At 35.2% G+C, this 25,191-nt stretch overlaps 2 protein-coding genes across 2 annotated transcripts; one reads left to right on the forward strand and one right to left on the reverse strand.

Moving 5' to 3' along the window:
- Positions 1-3,039: 3,039 nt before the first annotated feature.
- LOC121384408 lies at positions 3,040-11,782 on the reverse strand. The gene is made up of 5 exons (XM_041514795.1): positions 11,660-11,782; positions 9,198-9,329; positions 7,895-7,991; positions 6,272-6,402; positions 3,040-5,158 (listed from the first exon to the last, which is right to left on the reverse strand). The coding sequence occupies exons 1-5, from the start codon at positions 11,738-11,740 to the stop codon at positions 4,907-4,909; spliced, it is 693 nt and encodes a 230-aa protein (XP_041370729.1). The 5' UTR covers positions 11,741-11,782; the 3' UTR covers positions 3,040-4,906.
- Positions 11,783-11,894: 112 nt separating this feature from the next.
- On the forward strand, positions 11,895-24,793 carry LOC121383206 (isocitrate dehydrogenase [NAD] subunit beta, mitochondrial-like). The gene is made up of 9 exons (XM_041513083.1): positions 11,895-12,002; positions 14,418-14,566; positions 16,003-16,143; positions 16,488-16,620; positions 17,359-17,492; positions 18,274-18,376; positions 19,029-19,175; positions 19,659-19,814; positions 22,707-24,793. The coding sequence occupies exons 1-9, from the start codon at positions 11,919-11,921 to the stop codon at positions 22,779-22,781; spliced, it is 1,122 nt and encodes a 373-aa protein (XP_041369017.1). The 5' UTR covers positions 11,895-11,918; the 3' UTR covers positions 22,782-24,793.
- The last annotated feature ends 398 nt before the right edge of the window (positions 24,794-25,191 follow it).

Here is a 25,191-nt window from a genome sequence, read left to right on the forward strand (position 1 = left end):
ATATATGTTTTAATTTACCATGGTGTTCAATAATAAAATATAAGGGCATCTCTTTTTTTTTTGGCATTTACATATATAATAGCTTCTCTTTTTTTTCTTTTTTTTTTTATAAATTAAACTACGGATACTATAAGATTTTTTACCAATAGGATATACTGCCACTTTAACTTTTTATTACTCTGCCACTGCAACCTACTGGTTTGATATCCAAACGTACTTTCCTGTCTCTAGGAATGTGAATATAAAAGACCCCTTTTTGCTAGTTGGAAAGAGTAGCCTATATGGTGGAAGTAGGTTTCTTTTTTAATACTAGGAGGCAGAGTGGATTGTCATGCAACATTTTCTACATACAAGCTATTAAACATTAAAAATGTGTATGTGTTATTTATGTATAATGGTACCAGTATTTTGTCAGTCTGTAAAACCATTTAGTACACTTTTCTCTATTTTCAGAAAAAAGTTTCAACTATAACATAATGAATGCACCTTTTATCAATAACAAATATAGGTATTAGCTAGGACTATGTCAATGAAGTTGCAACCACATACATTCTCCATTTAGTAATCATTGACCTGAACATTGTGACTACTTTAGTCATTTTTATACGTCCATCTATGATGGGTCGTAATCTCGTATTATGGTATGGCATTGTCTGTTAACTTTTTCTTGTCCGGACCATATCTTGCATACAGGACCATCAAACCTCACATGTAGGAACAACTTGGAATGGCAGTGTGTTGCGTACTATTACTAGGTCGCTGTGACCTAGTTTTCATGGTCTACTGCACATAACAGTAAATCCTTGACGGACCATATCTTGCATTCAGGACCATCAAACCTCAGATGTAGAAACAAATTAGGATGGTGGTGTGTTGCGTACTATTACTAGGTCACTGTGACCTACTTTTCATTCTACTGCACATATCAGTAAATCCTTGTCCAGATCATATCTTGCATATAGGACCATCAAACCACATGTACAATCTGATTACAATCAACTCCACAGGCTGATTTTAATCAGATTGACCACACGTAGGAACAACTTGGAATGGTGGTTGGTCCAAAACAAACTATTCATCCATCCCATTGCAAAATTTGACATAATTAGAATTGAATCATACCCTAACATATTCATTAATATAGATATGGTTTTCTATCAAACTCCTGATGGGTGTATCATGTACCTCACCAGTACTCTTGTTAATTGCCATTTTCCATCTAAAAATCTTGTGTCCACAACACATTCGAGATGGTGGAAACTGTTTATAGAAAGTCTTTGCTGGGTATGAACATGAAAAATTAGTGAGTAAATTTGTTTGCTTCCAGTAGGGCCTACTAGGTTTTAATTTTACTTTTCTATCTCTTTTGATATATTGATTAACATGTTTTTGTGCTATTTGTCAAATTTACTAAATTAATTTCAATATCTCAAAATCTATGGTGAAAGCACCATTAGAGCAAAATAATCAACCATAAATGTTTTAAGTTATTGACATCAAATTATGACTACAATAGCATGAACTGTGATGCAGTAAAGTGCAAATTATTTTTTTATTATCATTGCAATAAAAGTTGTTAAATATTTTCTTTGCATTTTTTTTTATAAACCAAACTTTCAAATTTCATATCCAGGAAACTAATTTTAGGTGAGGGAGAGGCTTTCAAGGGTGGAAATGATATATTTCAATTTGTTTATGCAAGTCTGACTAAATTCTAGTACTTGGAATCTGGTTCTATTCTTGCCTTTTAAATATTCCTTACTTTTTACATATTTTATAATTCTATTTCCCTATATTAAGAGCTACAATGTAGATCAACTAATATTTATACACCTATACATCACAGATAAAACAGTGCAACCAATCAGTTGTGTGAACCAACTTCAAAAGTTAAGTTACATTTTATTTTGTTTACACCACTAGAGCACATTGATTTTTTAAACATCTACTACTGGATATGAAACATTTGGTAATTGTGACTCGGAGTCTTAGCGAGAAAACCCACATATTTCAGTTAATAGCAAGGGATCTTTTAAATACACCATCTCGCAGACAGGATAGCACATACCACAGCCTTTGACACACCAGTCTTGGTGCACTGACTGGTACGAGAAATAGCCCAATGGTTCCACCGACAGAAACCAACTTCTAAGGTCAATTGACATACAAATGTTTAGATACACAAGATGCTTTTTTATTTTAGTTTTATGCCAATTTCTCCCAAACTATAAAGTGTGTGAGACATAGCCTGGTGGTAGAGTGCTCTTCTAAGGAACCTGCAGTGTTTTTCATATCTCAACCAGTTTTTGCTTGGTGGGTATGTAAAAAGATTCCTTCTTGCTGTTTGGTTAAGTATTTCTTCTGAGGGTGGGACGTAACCCAGTGGTAAAGCACTCGCCTGATACACGTCAGTCTGGGATTGATCCCCATCATTGGGCCCAGTGGGGTATTTCTCATTCCAGCTGGTGCACAATGATTGGTATATCAAAGACTGGTATATGCTAGCCTGTCTGTGAGATGGTACATAAAGATCCCTTGCTACTAATAAATGTTTTTAGCAGGTTTCCTCTCTAAGACTATATGTCAAGATTACCAAATGCCAGACGTCCAATAGCCAATGATTAAAAAATTAATGTGCTCTAGTGGTATTGTTAAACAAATAAACTAACTTTTAAGTATTTCTTCTTGTCTAAGACCAAAGTGTGTAATCAACCATATGTTGGATACCCAATAACCAATTCTTACATAATGTAAAAAGATCACTTGGATATATTTGAGGGTTTGCACAGGTGATGTTTTGCACTTGTAAACTGATGTTTTATCATGTCATTTTTCATGTCATGGTGCAGGACATTGCCCAATAGTAATGTGTGTTGTAAATCTAAGATCAAACCCTGTCAGTGGGTCCATTAGACTATTTTTAATTCAAGCCAGTGCACCACAACTGGTAAATTAAGGGATCACGCAGCTATTTCAGCCAATCAGTGATGTGTAGGCAACGAATTTAGTTCTATGCAAAAAAAGAAGAAAAAAAAGAGAGTACCTCGTTTCTTTATTTTATTATGTTGGTGTCTGAACAGACTTGACAGTATGATTGTGGAATATTGGAAGGGTTAACATTGCCTCTTGATTTTGGCATATCAAACTGACAGATGTATATCTGCTCAGCTACAGGCAAGACCATTGTTTACAGTGCCTGTGTTACATATTTTTATTGAGAGTTGCTTCCCCACCATTACTCCATGTCTTAAGGAGTCTGGATAATTGAACTTGCAGGTGGTGAAGTATCAATGTTATTTGCTTAAATCCTGTCACAGAGGCTATTCTCTTCATGTCAGGTAGTATGTAGCACCTACTGTTAATAATTTAGTCAGTGCTTGGCTTTGTTTGTATCGTCACCAATGTATAATCAATAGTGGTGAGATACCTCAAAGGCCATGGTATGTGCTATCCTGTCTGTGGGTGGTACATATAAAAGACATTTTGCTACTATAGAAAAAATGTAGCAGATTTCCTCTAAGACTATAGGTCACAATTACCAAATGTTTGACATCCAATAACCAATGATTAATAAATGAATGTGCTCAAGTGGTGTTGTTAAACAAACCAAACTGTTTCATGTTTAGAACATTACACTAATATACAGTCTAGCAAAACGTTTAATTATAAAACAATATAGCACTTATAAAGAATTGTTTCTGATAAAGGAAGCACTAAATTGGACAGCACACAATTCAAAACACAGATGAGAAAATTACATCTTTATGTTTTTTTAATACATATTTACAAGCAACTTTAACATTATACAGAGTAAAACTGCAATTTCACCACCTCATCCTGTATTAATCAATGACTAATATAAAAACACGTCTACATTTGTGTGAACCTGTTTTCGCCATCACTGAATGTGGTAAATTGCTTGATACTACATACAATACCAATGTGTTGCCTCTCTTTTAATACATGGCAACGGGAGGAGCGACCTGCCTTTCAAGGTTTTAGGAAGTGTCCCCATTTTAATTGTTTTTATGATTCAATTTTAATTGTTTTTATGATTCCTTGATGAGCTAGATTCCTTGATGAGCTAGACTGTTAAAGTATGAACACAGGATAAAAATGTGAATGATCCATTTTAAATAATACAAAATGACCTGAGATTATAATCTGGTGGTAAACCGGGCTCGAAACTCGCCAAAAAATATGGTGGCCCAAAAAATAATAATGGATGTTGGCAAATTAAGGTTAGCGAACCATGAACAAGATTTTAATGTGGAATAAAGATATGCAATACAAATATTAATAGTGGCTCATATATTATAGCAAATAACACCATTATTTTTTTAATATGTAAGTCGCCCAAACAGGACATTGGTCACATTTGGCGACCTGCCCACAGGCTGTTCCGAGCCCTGGGTAAACTGCTCATCCGAGGTGTGATGAGTTGATTAACCCAGGTGGATACACCACTTTTATCATATCCAACCAGGATTTCCCAAACTCGTATATCACAGGCTGTGGTACATGTGTGTGCTAATACAACCTTTCTGTCGGGGAAGTGCATATTAAATATCCATTGCTGTTACTTAGTAGGAGTAACCTATGTGACAGCAACAGATTTCCTCTCACTATCTATAGTCCGTCTCATCCTTCTACAAAAGTGTTTTTTATTAATAATTTCAGTTTGGCATGATATAAGAAGAAAAGTAAAAATGTTCTGAAAATAACAAACAAATACTATTTGTGTGTGCAAGTTACGAAACAATCGACTCATAAATAAATAACTTGTAGTAAATTCCATAGTATCAAAAAGGCGTTCCCTGTGGGATGGACTATAAATCAAATGTTGCAATCATAATAAGTTAAAACCAAATAGCTGTAGTTTAAAATTCCTTCCATCTCTTATAACTCAGGATGCTCTCCCTATATAGTGGAACTCTTCATTGGGCTTCATCTCTGTCAGGTGTGCCAGTCTATTTGAAAAGGAGATGAACGCCGCTATTGTCCCGATGTCCCATGCGTCATCTTGTGTTAATCCCTGATCATAAAGTTTCTGGTACAGTTCTTCTGAGGGTGACCGACTGTGACAAATTTCCATTGCAAACTCCAATATTGCTTTTTGTCGGGTGTCCAGATCTGCACATTTCCAGTTAGCTGAAAGCTACAAGAAACAGACATGATGGCCAGCTTCAAGTCTTAAAATCACAGTGAAACCATTCTAAACTGGACACCCACAGGTACTGATATTTTAAAGGAAGGGGGAGGGAGCGTGAAACATCCAGTTTTGGAGGAATTCGGGTTTACAGAAGGTCCAGTTTTGAGGGGATTCACTGTATATTTATATGAAAACCTAATGGTAGGAAATTATTTAACTTTCATTAAAAAAAATATTCACTATATAGTTTTATCTACTTTGAAATAAGTACTCGTAACACATGAAATGTTACATTCTATAGCAAATGGTTTTCTGACATGATACAGTTCTCCACTAACTGGCTTCAAATGCACACTTTTCTGTGTACTTTCTGTACATATAATATTTGTGCTTTGTTGGTGTCATCCAGTCCTGTTGCCATGGCAGTGACTCCAGGAGATGACAAACATACATTTAGAAAAAAAAATTCTTATCAAATTGTTGTTAAGCAGTGTTCTCATTATGCATTTTGTCGCACAGACTTGTTGCATGCAATTTATCCTAGTGACTCGAATCGTGCATATGGGAAGACGTTACGTCAAGATTCCATGACATCAGTCAGTTTAAAAATATTTTGCAGGAAATGTAAGTGCATACAAATTCCAGTGAAATAAAGAAAACATGAATGTAGACAATTTACTGATGGCATTAAGTAACAAGACATCTGGACAATAATAGGTTTCATGGACCCATAAAATCTGGACATTTTGACATATTTATAAACAAATGAAAAAAAACCCGGAAGTAACAAAACTAAACAGTTGTACTTTAATGTGATTTGACTGGCTGAGACCTTACGATTTGTCATGAGAAATAGAACATGTTCTAATTGGTACGATTCCGACACAACTTGACGTATGAGAATAAAGTTGTTCCAATTTAGGTGTTCTCATAGTATGATTCGATCACATGCAACAAGTCGGTACGACTAATCGCCTAATGAGAATGCCCCTTAAATCTGTCCTGCAATACCATTTTCCAATATTATGCTATGTCTTGGAAATGGAATTGGTTGCATATAGGCTGGGGCCTATAGTATAGTTTAATGGCTGCCTAGTGCTTTGTGAAGATGATACAAACCTGATCTGCTAGTAGTGGGTTCTTGGACTGCATGCGATGAAGGGCGCCATGTGTGATGACACAGTAAAGACATTTGTTCTCTGAACTCACAGTAACTGCAATCATTTCTTTGTCCGCTTTTGTTATGTTACCTAAAAAAATTATCTCTCAATATTTACTACAAAAGAGGGGTGGAATGTATCTCAGTGGTAGAGTGCTCAACTGGGGCGTGGTGGATAGCAGTATTGAGCGCCCTCTATATACTTTGGGTTTTTTTCAAATCAGTGGCCCCCACAACCGTTAAATCAAAGGTTATGAAATTTAGTCCGCTTATGGGAAAGTGTATATAAAAGACCCCTTGCTTCTTTACTACTAACCGGCCTCAGTGGCGTCATGGTTAGGCCATCGGTCTACAGGTTGGTAGGTACTGGGTTCGGATCCCAGTCGAGGCATGGGATTTTTAATCCAGATACCGACTCCAAACCCTGAGTGAGTGCTCCGCAAGGCTCAGTGGGTAGGTGTAAACCACTTGCACCGACTAGTGATCCATAACTGGTTCAACAAAGGCCATGGTTTGTGCTATCCTGCCTGTGGGAAGTGCAAATAAAAGATCCCTTGCTGCTAATCGGAAAGAGTAGCCCATGTAGTGGCAACAACGGGTTTCCTCTCAAAATCTGTGTGGTCCTTAACCATATGTCTGACGCCATATAACCGTAAATAAAATGTGTTGAGTGCGTCGTTAAATAAAACATGTCTCTCTTTCTTTACTACTAGGACGGGATGTATCCCAGTGGTAAAGCGCATGCTTGATGCGCAGTCAGTCTATAATCAATTATCATTGGGCCATTTCTCATTCTAGCCAGTGCACCACGACTGGTGTATCAAAGGCTGTGGTATGTGCTATCCTGTCTGTGCGATGGTGCATATAAAAGATCTCTTGCTACTAATGGAAAAATTAAGCAGGTTTCCTTTCTAAGACTATTTGTCAGAATTTCCAAATGTTTGACATCCAATAGCTGATGATGAATAAATCAGTGTGCTCTAGTGGTGTCATTAAACAAAACATTTGCTTTATTTATTGGTAGATTAAGTGTATGTGGTAGCAGCGAGTTTCTTCTCTCTCTAGACCAAATATGAAAATAACCATGGGCCAAATTTATGAAGTGTGTTTTTCTTAAATATTGCAAACATTGTTTAATCACTATAAATGTATGTAGTTAATGTTTGTAAGACATAAACAGGCTTTGTAAATTCGGTCCCAAATAGCTGTAGTCTAAAAATGCACTGATGTGTCTTTAAACAAATATTCCTTACCTTTTCTGTAATACAAAAGAAATAATGATGATACCTAAATATGACGTTATGGCATGGCAATCTCCCAGTTGTGTGAGTTACTGATTTGAAAGTATCTAAACAGCTGTTATACAGTGATGACCCAAATATCAAACCCACTCTATCCAATGAAATAAGCACTACAGAAACGGACTGCTCTGTGATGTATAACTTTATTATAAGTGTTTGTTAGATAGGCCTACAACTTATCTGACATATCTTGCTCTCATTAAACAAATATCACAACACTTTAATATCACATATTATACAATACTAATATTAGATGCATATAGCAAATGTGCTTTCACATACCTTTGCCTTGCATTAAAACATCATTGTAAAACAGAAATGCCCTCAGTTCTACAGGTCTGTATGCCAGTGCTCGAAATGCATTTGGAATGAACTTGGACTGAAAAGCAAATATTTTAACTCAAACTTAATAATGTACTCATTTATAATAGTTTCTAAATTGTTTATGCGGGACAATTAAAAGAGTTCACATACGGTATCATTTATCATAATTACGTCCTGAGTTAAAGACACAGTCTGAGAATAATGCCAAAACAACACGTCTCCTACAGACCTCTGAGAATTGAACATCTGTGTGACCCATTTATTGGTTATGCACAAATAAATCCAGGTAACCCATTTCCTTTTTGCATGGCCCGTTATATCCAAGTAAATGGTGTTCCAAATTTTGGGTGAACAAAAAATAGGTTACGCAAATTAGTCCTACTAGGCCAAACTAATTTTCATATTTCTTACTTTCAAGATCAATAACTCTTGTCAGAAATGTGTAAATCCCCATGAAAGTCAAACATGATCTGTACCTCTTCATGATAAAACAATACACAGCTCAATATGTTGAAGAATTGTAAAAGAAAAGTCTGGAAAATTATACGTGGGACAGACTGAGGTCAAAATCCACAGAAACCATATTTCCAACCAACAATGGACATTTAAGGAAATTATCAAGTGTATTGTTAAAGGATACTTATTATTTTCATTTCGAACCATAATATATTGGGATACCTATAATACAACACAACTCTAATTATTTAAACTTCAAATCATAAAATATTACTATACTGATAATACCATACACACCTAGTATTATAGGCATACAGTTTGGAAGACAAATAAAATACTAACAAGGTACTTAAAAAGGCGTTTTAATGTTCATAATATTGACATAACACCCCTGAATATAGGAGAAAATCTAGAGAGGATGCTAAGAGAATATGAACCCATTAACTGATGCAAGAGGCTCAATTACTCTAGAATATAATTATTCTAGAATATAATAGCAATTATGTTTTGCATTTACCATAGTTTGACACCTAATAGCTGATGTATTTTTTTCGTGCTGGGGTGTCATTAAACATCTATTCTAGAATATAATATATTAATGATGACTACTTAAAACAAACAGCCAGACAAGTCCTGTTTTTGAGTTGTATCCTATCCCAAAGAAAATGTTGGATCTTCTCGTGTATTATACAGTATATGTGACATATCTAATTTGCATTAAAAAAAAGAGGAAAAATAATTATTATTATCATTATTTAACATTAGTTAATTATTTTGACCATCAGTGTATAATTATACTGCTTACATTTCCAAATCGATGTTGTAAATCTTGTGGCAGAGTTGACATATCTGGCACTGGAAATCGACTCACTGACTTATCATCATTTGATAATACGTGTCTGGATGTAAACAGACCAGAAGTCATCTGTCTTGGAATCTGTAAAGTATGAAGTGATGATGGAATAAGATAAAGAATGTTATTAATGTCCAGGACTTCTAGATTATGGTAGCCCCACTCCCATTGCTAGTGATATTCAATGCTGGGCTGGTAAATAACTAATATTACCATGCCCAACAGCTAGTGAAAACAAACAGAGTCAAATGATGCAGTTTAAAGTCTATTTTGTAAATATGAATATCCTGACCACCCCAACCCCCAATGTTAGTGTTTTAAGCTCTATGTTTCTCTTTAGGTGACATATCTGATTATTACTATTATTTAGTAAAATTGTACTAACTTAAAGTAAAGTAGGGCTAGTTCATTTTTAATCGCAGCAAGTAAATTTAAAAAATCACTGATCCCATGGCTAGTGGATTTTAAAAATGTTCTAGAAACCATGAAATTAAAGTGTAACATTTGCAACTCTGTAATATTAAAAAAATTAAAGAAAAAGAAAAGGGCAAGTCCTATAACAGGAAAAATGCAATATGCTGGGTGCATAAGATCCAATATTTAACATTACACATACATTCTATAAATTACAGTATAGTATAAATCTCTAGCCTTAAGAATACTGGTAACAATAAACAGGAATGATGCAATTACCGTTATTCTTGAATTTGGATTGTTCATACTACTAGGTGGCAGATTAGATTACCATAACAACTAGGAAATTTACTTGAGTGAAAACAAACCACTATGTCATAGGAACATGGAAGCAACAAAAATTAATTATTAACTTTACACAAATCAGAATTTCTAAAATGTTGAGGCTGCACAAATCACAGTATCAAAAGTTTATGGAACATTTACTAGTAAATGCTGATATGACACCACATCTATTTTATTTGTGCAGTCTCAACTGTTCTTAAACATTTTTGATCTCCACAAACCTCAATGAATACTCACACTCACAAGCCCCTTCCCCACAAAACTTTTGTCTTAAGAAACAAGTGTCATATAAATATTTATGCATAAATGACCCAAAACTAGCAGACATTTTGGTTTTTCAAATTGTGATTCAGTGTATTGTATTCACCCAATTCAACACAACTCGGCAGAAGTAATATGGGAGTGTGCAACATGCAGCTTGAATGTTGTCATTTAAACAGAACATATTGCTAGTATGAGAGAACTGGTGTAGCCAATCACACCTCTTTTTCACCCTCCCAACAAAAGAAATAAGCAGAAATGTTCAGTAGCCCAGTGGTAAAGCGCTCACTTGATGCACGGTCGGTTTGGGATCGATCCCCGTCGGTGGTCCCATTGGACTACTGCTCGTTCCAGCCAGTACACCACAACTGGTATATCAACGGCCATGGTATGTGCTATTCTGTCTGTGGGATGATGCATATAAAAGATACCTTGCTGCATTAGGAAAAATGTAGCCGGTTTCCTCTGATGACTATGTGTCAGAATTACCAAATGTTTGACATCCAATAGCCGATGATTAATTAATCAATGTGCTCCAGTGGTGTCGTTAAACAAAACAAACTTTAACTTTCATTAATCCACCAGACAAGTACATCAAGAAATCTATGTGTCCGCCAATATTTTTACATGTCCAAATAAATGATTTGTGTTATTCGAGTACAAAATAAAACTGCACTTAATATTTTTACTTGTCCACTGGACAACCACCGAGGCACATTGTATTTGTCAAATCAGTTTTTCACTAGTTTATCAAAATAAACGTATCCAACACGATATTTATTAATGTGATGTTTATTGCTGTGCCAATAAATGTCAGAATGTTAAAAAAACGGACCGTAGTGGTTTACATTGGTGAACTAGTTTTTCACTTGTCAGGACAAATGGACAAGTGCTCATTTCAAACACTGCCACCATCCATAGACAGTGTGGGTATATGAAAGAAATATTTTATTTAATGACACACTCAACACATTTTATTTACAGTTATATGGCATTGGACATATGGTGAAGGACCACACAGATATTGAGAGAGGAAACCCGCTGTCGCCACTTCGTGGGTTCCTCTTTTCAATTAGCACCAAGGGATCTTTTATATGCACCATCCCACAGACAGGATAGCACATACCACAGCTTTTGATATACCAGTCGTGGTGCACTGGCTGGAATGAGAAATTGCCCAATGGGCCCAATGGGGATCAATCCCTGACTGACCGCACATCGAGCGAATAATTTACCACAGGGCTAGGTCTCGCCCAACAGTACATGAGACAAAGAGATAATAAGTAATCCCACAACTGATAATGCTGCTTTAATTTTACAAACTAGCCAGTGATATAGCATGAGATGAGTATTCATATATTATGTCAACTAGCTACTTTTAACCAAATACTTAACTTATGCATATTCACTAATAAACATAGTTTACAACAGTGTTGAAACCTGTTCATGACAAACCCTGATCCACCAATAAACATTTTGTTTTTCGAAGCTGTTTTATGTAAACCCACCACTTTCACCAAAATACTGTTTATAGAAATTACGGAATCGTACGAGCTATTCGGACTGTTTCTCAGGCCATTTCAATTCACGAATCCGTAATCGGCCGATATGTTCCGAATATGGTCGAGATGTTCCGAACGTGAAAAAGGGAAAATGGCAACGACCTTGAGGGGCATATCTCGCTTTGTAACTAAAGATGGGTTACAAGTTTTGAAAACCTACGTCCGATCATGCTCCGTATGTTTATTAAATAATACTAGTATGTTAATAACATACTATTAATATATCTAAATATTTTTTAGCAGACTCCTTCGGTAATTTTATATATTTCTAGCTGTGTTTCCGACATATGCCAATATCCGTTTCTGTTATAAATAAACATAAATTTCTGTTAGTTACTTAAAGTTGAAGTTATTAGTATGTTTTTAATATTTAAACATTGGAAATAGATCTTAAACTTTAAAAACATTTCTGTGACACTCCATTATTTTATTTCCTTTTAGATCTAACTTACAATCTAGGTCACTTTCAAATGCAGTCCGCGTGAAATAGACAACCGTTACGTCTGAACTGAAGGGGCTCAACGATGTGGTGTCACTGCCCAATATGGCAATAAGAAATGACATGCAATATGTGCTGTGCAAAGAAAAGATGAAAACTATAGTTGTGATTTGTTGTGATTAATGTACATACACATATATTACAAACAATGGATGCAATTATTAAAGCTGTTTTGAGCAGAAAGTGGTAGATTTGTTTCTGCATGGACATTGTCAATATGTATTTATGGTGGTAACACACGTTTATTATAATTGTTTTTTTTATTTGTATTTTTGCATCAATAACTAATATTATAAGTTAAATATAATGGGGAATAGAGACAGCAGCTTTAACACACACTAGGCTCTGTACAGTAATCTGCTCCGTGAAAATGATCATTATGTGAAGGTCACAGTTACATGCATTAAATTACTTTATTATTCCATTGTCAGGGTTTCTGCAGAGATTAATTCTAGGGTATGCTTTCAATGAGCCATGAAGCATACCAACGCTCATGCTGAAGTTGTCATTTAAAAAATCATTTCAACAATGTTATAATGTATATATATATATAAAGTAGGCTACAATAAATACTCTAATTAATATAATGCTTTTTGTGTCTTTGTAATAAATTATGTTAAAAGTCGTACAGGAACATTTAAACAACTTTTTAACATTAAAATATATATATATATCTGAATATTTTAGGGTATGCATAAGTACCCTAAAAACATTTTAGGGTAAGCAGTTTTACCCATTTTACCCTCTGGAAAAATCCCTGGATATGTCATTCATCCATGGCATGGGTTAAATTTTCATCTACAACCATACATGAATTACATGTGGGAAAAACAAAGATACTTTTTTTGTTTACAAGTATGTCAAAGGATCATGGTGAAAATACAGTCTAGTTAGTCTGTGCAGTCATTCAAATGAGGGACGGGACGTAGCCCAGTGGTACAGTGCTCGCTCGATGCGTGGTCGGTGTGGGATTGATTTCCATCAGTGGGCCCATTGGGCTATTTCTTGTTCCAGCCAGTGCACCACGACTGGTATATCAAAGGCTGTGGTATGTACTACCCTGTCTGTGGGATGGTGCATATAAAATATCCCTTGCTGCTAATCGAAAAGAGTAGCCCATGAAGTGGCGACAGCGGGTTTCTTCTCTCAATAACAATGTGGTCCTTAACCTTATGGTTGACGCCATATAACCATAAATACAATGTGTTGATACAATAACACATTTCTTTCTTTCATTCAAACGAACTCATATTTAATGTAACTTAGTTATACTAACTTCATTGCAATTTACACCCATCAAATAAGTACATGAACACATTTATTACAGGGCTGCATATACCTACAATGTTTTGTGGATCCACCAACTCAGGAATTCTTAAACCTTTTTGCCAAGTGCTTCCCTTAGCAAGGTGATCATTGATTCATGTCCCATCATCATCCTTTGTTGTGTTTAGTTAGTCCATGACAGCAGTTTCAACTGACCTGTCTTACTTCCATTGAATTCTCACACACATCTATTTAAGAATAAGAATTACTTTAAAGTGCATTGGCATGAATGAATGAATGAATATTTAATGACACCCCAGCACCAAAACATATATGGGATGTGAAACTAACGGAAATGTGTATATAAAATGCTATAGTGTGTTGGCAGTAAGTTATTTCTAATGGGATGGAGGGTAAATTACAACAAGCACATCTACAGTATTCCAAAGTACACTAACATGCCCCAGACCAAGATTTTACATATTTCCCACCAAAAAAATAAAAATTAATTAATTATATTTATTTGTTAAACATAAAATTTTGGGGGCACTTCAAAGTTCAGGACAGGATGTGTTCACCCCATTCGCCCCCTCTGGATATGCACCTGACATTTTCAGTGTGTTGAAATGCTTAACAAAACTGTAATTGATCAATAATACATGAGTGTTTGATTTTGTTTTTATTAACGTTATTATTTTAAAGTTAAACCTTGTATCAGTTGCTTTAGTTTTAGTTTATAAATTGTGACTGGTCACCGTCGGCATGCTAGATTGTATTTTGGTGATGGAGCAAATGTTTGACGTTTTACTCACATCATTGTTTCAGAATGTTACAGAACCACTGTCAAAACCAGCTGAACGTCACAAAATTACCATGGTACCTGGTGATGGCGTCGGCCCAGAACTTATGGCAAGTGTCTGTGATGTCTTTCAGGCAGCAGGAGTTCCAGCTGATTTTGAAGAAATATTTATGAGGTATCAGGATGCAAAGCAGCACTTTATATTTACTCCGAAAGTCCGAACCAAATTGTTAACAACTACGATAAATTACTCTCCTACCTTTAATCACCGTTAGATTTTCTCCTCTTTTTGTTCAGACATAAATTGTGAAAAAAACATTACACTGACATGGATTCCACATATTAGACTGAAACCATATCACCTATATCGACTTTGTTAAGATCTCCTAGCACAAAACACATGCAATTTTTCACCGTCTGCCATTTTGATTTTTTTTGTGAAATACTCTTCAAGAGGAGTGGAAGTCTCCTAAGTATGTGACGTAATTAATCTGACCTCATGATGAGTGTGTTATACCTTAGCGCATGTCATGGCGTTGTTAGATTACGACATATCAACCACCCCTCTTGCAGAAAACTGCATGCATTTGGCCCTATGCGATCTCAGTGAAGTCGATATCGGTGACATCATTACAGTCTCATATGTGGAATCTGTGTCACTGTAATGTGATTTTTTCATGATTTGTGTCTGGACAATATTTGAAGGAAATCTAACAGTAATTGAAAGTAGGCAAGTAATTTATCGTAGTTAACAATTTGGTTCAGACTTTAGTTGGCAAGTAAATGCAAAAAATTACTTGCCATCTCGGGATTGTTAATTGTCAAGCAACATACCAAGTACATGTATTAATATGGATCTACATGAATAAAAGAAGTTTAAACACCAACCTCGATTTTGTAGAATTAAAAAGCATTGTATCATCGTTTATATGGTCACTGCGAATACAGACATATTCCCCAAAAGATCAAATCGAAGTGAAAATTTAACAAGTGAATATTATCATCGTAAAACATATCTAAACTGCTACACATTTTCCATTGTGTACCTTACTTTATTAAAAGGAAAGCATTAATTTTGCAGTACGACAAAATATTACGATCGTCAAGTCAAGGGGGAAAAATATGATCACATGATTTACAGAGAACAGGATGTTTTTGTTTTGTTTTTGTTTTTAATTTATTTTGATATGTATTTATTTTAATACCTCGGGCAACTTTGGTTATCTGATAAAAACGATTTGCAAAATAAAATTTATGTCATAATGATTGCTACGGTTTAGTGTGATAACATAATCTACTAGTAAAAAAACAAGTGTTTTTTCGCAATATTGCATCCTGGCCATAGAGTCAGATGACAAGTAGATGCATTTATATCTGCAGGTACATAGGAACAATATCTGGAGTGGTGGGCACCACCTCTAGTGTCGGGGGGGGGGGGGGGGACACCAATCTTGTTCCATGTCCTCAGGACATTTTAAACTTCAGCTAGTTAGTGTCTTAACAAAAGATAACTTCAGTGTTTGGTCAAGACAGAGAGAGAGCAGAATCACTATGATGAAATGTGTTGGGTCATCATTTTATGTTAGTGATGTTTTTGTTTCATGTTGACAGTGAAGTGCACCCAAGCCAGAGTGCCAACTTGGAGACTGTGGTGGAATCCTTCAAGAGGAATGGGGTAGGACTGAAAGGAATCATCACAACTCCATCCAACTTCAAGGGTGGTCTCCTGCAGACTCTAAATATGAAGATCAGGCAAGAAATCTCACCATCTGCTTATGAAAATAAGCCAGTAAATAGCAAATTTCATCAACTATTGTAACTTCCATGCCAGCTGTATGTTTTACACATTTCAGATCTGACCGTAACAAAAGTTATTAAACAAAACAAACTTCTTTGTTATTTTCATTTCGGTAATGGGTCAGTCAGTTGACATGTGGTTTTTTTTATTACTTGTACATTATATTAAAAACAAAAAACCCAGGAAGAAATTGTAGATTTTAAAAAGTCAATTATTTGTTTGTCAGTCAGGTTCCAGTGGTTGATTGATTCATTGATTCATTGATTGATTCATTTTTTCATGATACGTTTTTTTACAGAAGAGAGTTAGATCTGTTTGCCAATGTGGTCTGGATACAGAGTCTTCCAGGTTACAAAACACGTCACGACAATCTCGACTTTGTCATTATCCGAGAGCAGACAGAAGGAGAGTACAGTGCACTGGAGCATGAGGTAATTGTCATGGTTATCAAGCTCACCTGGTAATATGTTCCTCCGCACATTATTTTCAAAAATATAAGGTATCCAGAATGTTTATTCTTAGTCAAACACTAACCTATTCCTAAACTTAATGTCAAACTGAACAAGTAATTGGGATCCAATGTTTCAGTTGCTGTGATATTACATTGCAGCTGGAAAACATTTATGCTCGGAACATACAGTCACTTTCTACAACACTTACTGTCTGATATTGTGAGGAAATAGCACATGGCATGTGGTAAAACATTTGACAAGTTTGGTAAAACATTTTCTTGATACAAACTGTCGATCTATGTTTTTTTCTTTTCCACATTACCTGTCCTCAATCAAGTGCACTCCTCCCTACGGCTAGTAGTCTGGTCCGAACATCCCAAAAGCCAGTGGGATGGCCTAAATTCTTCTCCTGTATGCTCCCTCTAGTTCCGGTCATGTGACAGTAACTTCCTTCTTTTTTCCTTCGCTGTTTGGTTTGGATGTCTTTTTATTTGGCTCTGATTTATTCGGAGTCATTTATCAAGTTTTCTCCAGTGTTTTCATATGCCAAAAAAACTACTGACATGAGTACTCGGATGTGATTCATTGCAAAACCAAAATACACGACGATTAGAAAGTTTCATTAACAAACGCTCAGGTCCACTCGGGCAACCACCTGTTATAATCAACCACTTGTTCACACAAACACATGGATTTTTGATGATATTTTTTTTTCAGAGTGTACCTGGAGTGATCGAGTGCTTGAAGATAATCACAAGAGACAACTCTAAGAGGATAGCCAAATTTGCCTTTGATTATGCTATGAGACACAACAGGGAAAAGGTCACTGCAGTTCACAAGGCTAACATCATGTGAGTAAATATTCTACTGGTATAAACAGAGAATACTACATGAGTGGCCATTAGGTACCATTCATCTGTTGACTTTAAACATATTTAACGAGTAAAAGCAAGTTGGATATGTTTTAAACAACGAGTTGTAACATAAATGGTATCTAACGGACACTAATGTAGTATTCTATTTCTTACATATCCACAAAAAACACATTTAAAATAAAATTTAAACTCAACTTTTCCAACTAAAACCTATTTATGGCCCAAGCGCTTGTAGTTCATTTATGTGTCACAGACAAATCAATTTCTGGTTAACTTATCCTTCACAGAGAAATTCTTTTTTTTTTCTTCTTTTTTTTTCCAAGAGATGATATGTCAGTGGCCACCTGGAGCAGTCAGTCATATGTCTTTAAATTGTTATTACACATATGTGGTTATTAGTATGTGTTATCAAAAATAACTAATGATGTTTTCACCATATGTTTTTAATCATAGAAAATGCAAACTATGGCTAAAATTAGGGGGTATATGTTTTGTATTTGACCTTTTGCAACATTATTGCAGATTTTACTGTATAAAACTGATTTTTAACACATTTGAATATGTACATAGGCTCTGTAGCAATCCCCTAAATTTGTATCTTATTACCAATTTATATGCAGCAGATAAATTTGATAGCCAGTCAAATTACATATTATATGTGGATTGAATCTGAGTAGTTATGTGCATTAAATAATAAAGTGTGAAACATTTTTGTTTTTACAGTTGGTGTGTAACACATGAGAATACTTGGTTTCAGGAAACTAGGAGATGGTCTGTTTTTACAATGCTGTGGAGAAGTTGCAGAGATGTATCCCAAGATCAAGTTTGATTCCATGATCATCGACAACACGTGCATGCAGGTACAACTAGAAGAATAACGCTGTGGTGTATTTAGTTTGAAAATGGCTAGTCTCTGTTCACATTTATTTTTAATTCGAGTACATTTATAAAAAAAATTGTCCAGAGGTGAGGGCCAAGATGTTGATGTTACCTGTCTGACATTAGTATGCCTAACACAAATATACTTCCTATGAAAGACGAGCATTTTGAGAAATCAAAATCATTGGGCAAGTATGATAACCATAGGCTCACTGCATAGCTAGAAACAACAATGTTTTCGTGTTATCAGTATTATTCATTTCAAATTGCCCTTGATTGTGCATATAAAAGATCCCTTGCTGCTAATTGTAAAGAGTAGTCCATGAAGTGGCGACAGCGGGTTTCCTCTCTCAATATCTGTGTGGTACTTAACCATATGTCTGATGCCATATAACCGTAAATAAAAATGTGTTGAGTGCATCGTTAAATAAAACATTTCTTTCTTTTTTTCTTTCAAATTGCTCTTAATACAAGACATATGGTACAGATTATCATGTTAGGACTGAATTTACAAAGACTGGTTTCCTCTTGCACACATGTAACTACATAATTATATTTACAGTGCTTAAACACCTGCATTTAAGAAAAACAGGCTGTGTAAACTCGGCCTTAAATGTTTGATTTTCATTTCAGCTTGTGTCAAATCCTAACCAGTTTGATGTGATGGTGATGCCCAATTTGTATGGTCACATAATAGACAACCTGGCTGCAGGTCTTGTGGGCGGAGCAGGCGTGGTGCCGGGAGAGAGTTACAGTAAAGATGTGGCCATCTTTGAACAGGTTAGCTTCACGTACTAGCATTACTTTAGATATACAAACAAAAATGAAAAATACCACTCCTCTTAATACAATGAATACAGTAAAAAATGTAATGAAGAAAATCACACAAAGATATATCGGTGCCATTGCTAGTGTTACCATTCAAATGCATATGGCATTACTATTTTAAAATGTTGACAAAAAAGTTGCTTATGAAAAAAAGCTTCACACTATAAAACAGGACAATATTTCTGTTATAATAAAGTTTGAACAAAAGCTACATTGCCTTCCTCAAAGGAATATGATTCTACTATAATCTATGTTATTTTCATCTTGCTAATAAGAATAGCCATTTAATATAAATACACAATGTATATATAATGAATGCCTGATGTCAGAAACTTCTGTCCTTTTCGTCCTGTATATAAACAAGGCAATCTGCAAAGTTCTTAGACATCCAAGATGAGTAAAAAAGATATTTCTTCATGTATGTTTATCTTTTAGGGTGCCCGTCATTCTTTTGGTGAGGCTGTGGGCAAAAACATTGCCAACCCGACAGCTGTGTTGCTCAGTGCATGCAATTTATTGAACCATATCCACCTGGAGTATCACTCAAAACTCATCCAAAAAGCTGTTCACAAAGTTATCAAGGATGGGAAGGTAAACATACAGTTCTTTGATCACCATTAACACAATAGGTCCCATAATTAACTTAGTCATTTAATCATTTCTCTAAACAGAATGTCCCAATTTCACCGTCTTAGTCCAACATTTAATCTGGTCTAACATGACTTTTAAACCTCTACATTTTAAGTTCCTCATCTTTTGGTACATACCCCCACCCCCCAATCTTTTTTGCAGATTTTTTAGATGCAGTTATCTCACATTTGGCTTTAATTTTTGGTTTGAATGATTTTAGTTTTCTGATTTTCTGTTATACTTTTTCTTTCGCCAAACAATGTTAACTGCTGATGAGTTGAACACGTCCAGGGTCGACTATAAGCCTTCACTCGAACTAAATTATCGGCCCCGTCTGTGTTATTAGCTATATTTACCTCAAAATGGTGATCCATCAACTATCAAATGGAAAAACCACCGAAAAGGACCAGCAATTGCTGCGATTGCGCAGTTGGTTATTACAACCTTCGGATTAATTATTTAGGCGGAACGAACTGTAGATGAATCAGGGAACCGCAACAATAGCCAGGCAATCCTTTCTTTATGTTGTTTGTTAGGCGCCTATCGGTAATGATCTTCTAAGTAAAGCTAGTGGTGCGGTAACTGTTAGATGAACCGTGATACCAATTAAACAATTAGTGCACAAACAGGGCTCTGCATAGAGCATTACTTTGAACACGTCTGCAAGACCAGTTTTAAATCAAACAATGGGCGAGTTAATCAGCTGTCATCACTTCAGCAACCACAAATTTAATTAATACCTTCAAGGGCTTCTGTATCAAACAATCGGTGTAATTTCCAATAAATTCTTTCACTCAGATATTTTGCTATATAACACCTTGATGAAATATTTAAGTTTGCAGTTACCAAAATAATATGCATCTAATTCAACTTTCTGACTGATGTTACAAGCCTTGAAATAAAATATTTTAGTGTACCTGACACAATGTCCTGCACCAATCAATTTGTGCCTGACATGAAAGAAATTGTACCTGTCACAAAACATTGTAAATAAAAATGAAATAAATTATGTTTTGTGTTGTTTAATAATTGATATATTTAATTACTAAATAACCAATGCAGCAATTAAGGCAATAGTCACCAAATGATGACATTTATTATTGTTACATACTTATTAGTCTATGATGCATTAATATATGTCCTCTGGTAAAGCTATATCCTAACCAGCTGCGAGCTACATGAGCGATTATTTTAGAAATCATGCGTACAGTTAGGATGCGGCAATGGAAGTCATTGATTTCTAAAATAATTGCTCGCGGCCGGTTAGAATAGGGCTTAAGACACCCATGAAACTGTTGTCACTATCACTGTGTTGAACTTTCAGATTCACGATGATCTGACTCAGACTCATCCATTTTTTTCAATGTCATCAGTGTCTTGTTTGTGGTAATATTCTATATTTTTGGTTGCCGAGTGATCTTTAGCATTTGACACACGCGGATGTGTGGACTCTGATCCATGCGTCCGAAAAATTGTGATTATACTGCATTTCTTTTTTAAATGTTTTGCAGAGCGAGCACGTCATAAGTATAACCTCGCCTTTGGTGTTTTCTTCAAACTGTAGACACAAAGAGGCATTTCTTTTAACTAAATACTCCTTTTACCATTTTAGTTCAGTGCTAGATTTTAAGATACTACTCTGCGGGATATTCGTATGGGAATTTTTGGGGGACGATTTAATCAGCGGCTGCCCGCCGCGGATACTGGGAACAGGGACAATTGATTTGTCATTATCAGTACCTGTCTGTTCTTTTACAGCAAAGGCTGAAGTTATTTTGTTCAACATCCTTTAATTGTTAACCACGAGGCAATTTGAATTGCAAACTTTAAACGAAAATGCCACAGGAAAGTATACGCTAAGTACGAAAGGTCAATTACAAATATGCGTGACATCACTTTTCACAATGTAAGTTCCTGCAAAATCGAGACTATAAAAAATCCCATTAAACAGGTACACGGACTGTAGATGAACTTTGTGTTGGACTGTCAAGTGCCACGCGAACCGGTTCGAATCCCACTGGTACACATTTGTATTTTTTTCATTCGTAATCTTTTTTTTTTTTAATCGGTGCTTTAAGTGTATTCGACTCCAAAACAGCCGGCTTTTACTACAACGCGAGCTTCAGACATGGTGACCGGCGCAATCGACATTGTTACTGACAAGTTACAAATTTGTAGCGGACAATGACCGTGACCGGCCGCTTATTTCAAGGCTTGATGTTACGGAAATATCCGATGTTGATCGAATGGTTCAACTACCCGATGGGTCGAGTACCGACAGGGTTCGAGCCATTGGGATTCAACTATAGTTTGAAGTATACATATTTAATTTTCGTTTGTCATTAAAATGTTCCATCTAAAGTAATGATGTAATTTTCTGCATGAAATAGATGCCAAACACACCTACACGTATGACCGTTATAACTGCTAGTCACAAACGTAAACTTATAATGTTTTGTTAAATTGGCCCCAGATATTTGGACAGAGTTGGTGAAATAAAATTAATGTCTAAAATAAGACTATGTTTAAGAAGACCCAGTCATGTACACTTAGACATCTGTAACAGGATGAAAACATCCTTTATGTACAGAGCACAAAAAACAAATCCATGTACAATCAGTACACTTACCTCTGTAGAGAGGATGCCCGTGTATAAAAAAACAAACCCAGTTGAGTTTAGCTTTCACATAAACACTGCAGAGCGTTTTACAACATTAGTCTTTATTGGAGATGTCTAATGTCATATTCTGATATCCAGTTAAAACTTGCAAAATATGTATTTTAAAATTTTAACTTTATTTTATTATAAATTAAGCGACAAGTCTTATTAAATAATGCTATTCTGCCTTGCAGGTGCTGACCCAGGACATGGGAGGTTATGCATCCACCACGGATATGACCACTGCTGTGATAGCAAATCTCAACTAACAAGACAACTTCCAGCTCTGTTGTTGAACTTTTGTTAAATTTTGTATTTATTTATACACGTTTCGAATCTCAGATTTGCCATCCACGTAACAAAAAATAAAAACAGGCAGACATTGAATTGTGATCTTTCATCTCTTCCACTGTGGCTTCCTGTTATGTAAGTCGAGGTTCAAGAAATATCATTACTATAGTCCGCCCCACAGGGATCACCTTTTTTTATACTATGGAATTTACTACAGGTTATTTATTTTTCCAAAACATTTTTACTTTTCTTCCTAAACCAACCTGAAATTATTAATAAAAACCACTGGTAGAACTATAGATGTTGGATCATATTTCACGTCATTAAGAGCTAGTTTCTGTTTTCACTTTGTAAATAATTATCTTTGAAGTATTTTCACTTACTCCTTTGATCTCAGTTAACATTCATATAACGTTTGTGAACCTAAACGCCTCAACCAAATGGAAATCTTTTTATTAGTTCTGTGTGTTTGTCTCAATTACGGTTTATTGCACGAGTAAAAACACTGTCTTTAGTTATTTAATAACTTAATATTAGATACGGTAAAACATTTTTGGTTATTACAGCATTTGGAAACCATTACTTACATTTTGCTAAAATTATCAATTTTGGCAAATCCAGTGTGTTTCTAGTCGTCCTGTTATCTGTAATATCTCCAAATACATTTTGAATCTAAATTCAGTGATTTAAAGGTCAAACTTATTTATTGTAATCTAGACTTGATGTAAATTTGTAATCTAACCAGAAAGGTTGTAAATATTTTTTTTGTTCCAAAAAAATTAATAATTAAAGATGAAAACTTAATAATTATATATTGATACAAATAGCACAAATTATCTGCCTACAAGTATTTTATTCTGTAACGGTCTTATTTAGGTATTGAAAAAAACTTCTACTTCATAAATTGTGCAATATCCATATAAGATTCTTTGACCTGCAAGTAGACATTTTGATATATGCTTGATCCACAGTTCTTAATTAGACTAGCTATGGTGGTGTCGTGGTTAAGCCATCAGACATAAGGCTAGTAGGTACTGGGTTCGCAGCCTGGTACCAGCTCCCACCAGAGCGAGTTTTAACGACTTGATTGGTAGATGTAAGACAAACTACACCCTCTTCTCTCTCACTAACCACTAACCCACTGTCCTAGACAGACAGCCCAGATAGCTTTAACCTTAATTGGTAATAAGCACGAAAATAAGTTGAAATGAAATGAAATGGGATAAGTTGGTGCTACTAGTTTGACATCAATGAAATGTTCACCGATATTCCATTATTATTATTAGCACATTATTTTAATATCAAGTGTCATAGTAATTATTATATTGTTCAATTTGAAACAAGAAATTCTCTAGTCACCATATAGGTTTAGCTTCAGTTAGAAACAGCCATTTTATGTGATGGACAGCATTACAACAACCTTTGATATATCACTAACAACTGATCCTATGAGCAGTAGTGATATAATTAATGATCTATAGGATAACCGCTGGTTAGAAGTCCCGATTGATTCAGATATAATCGGTCATTTTAAGGCCAGCATTATAGCTTTTACCATAGTTGACACCCAATAGCTTATGTATTTTTCGAGCTGGGGTGTCATTAAACATCTATTCTATTCTATGTAGTCAGTAATTAGCCAATTCATCCTTGTACAACATGAATTTTAAAAAAGTATTTTAAATGGTCCATCTGAATAAAGAGTACTTAAAAGGGATATTATGCTAGTTTTTATAATGTGTACCTGGTTTTGATGATGTAACTAGTGTGAATTTTAGATTTTTAATTTTTTTTAATTTTATGAGCAGTTGTAATTTTTATGCGAATTATGTATGAAATAATGTTTAGCGACTTGGGATTACTGTAATGAATAGCTAAATGTTTGTTTGCCACAATATTTGTCCATAGAAATGTCTTAATAATGTCTAACATTGTAACTATGTATTGTATTTTGTGTATCTTGGTTGCAAAAATAAATAATTGTGACTGAGAAATGTTTCTTATTATTCATGATTTTTAATTAACACTCATCAATTTTTTTTTTTAAATTAAAAGAAATGTTACATCAGAGCAATAATCATATATCAATATACTGGGGGCAGGACGTAGCCCAGTGGTACAGCAGTCGGTCGGTGTGGGATCGATCCCTGTAGGTGGGACCATTGGGCTATTTCTCGTTCCAGCCAGTGCACCACGACTGGTATATCAAATGCCGTGGTATGTACTACCCTGTCTGTGGGATGGTGCATATAAAAGATACCTTGCTGCTAATCGGAAAGAGTAGCCCATGAAGTGGCGACAGCGGGTTTCCTCTCTCAATATCTGTGTGGTCCTTGACCATATGTCTGATGCCATATAACCGTCAATAAAATGTGTTGAGCGCGTCGT

The sequence above is a fragment of the Gigantopelta aegis genome, chromosome 10 (assembly GCF_016097555.1).
Source record: "Gigantopelta aegis isolate Gae_Host chromosome 10, Gae_host_genome, whole genome shotgun sequence".
Taxonomy (NCBI): Eukaryota; Metazoa; Mollusca; class Gastropoda; order Neomphalida; family Peltospiridae; genus Gigantopelta; species Gigantopelta aegis.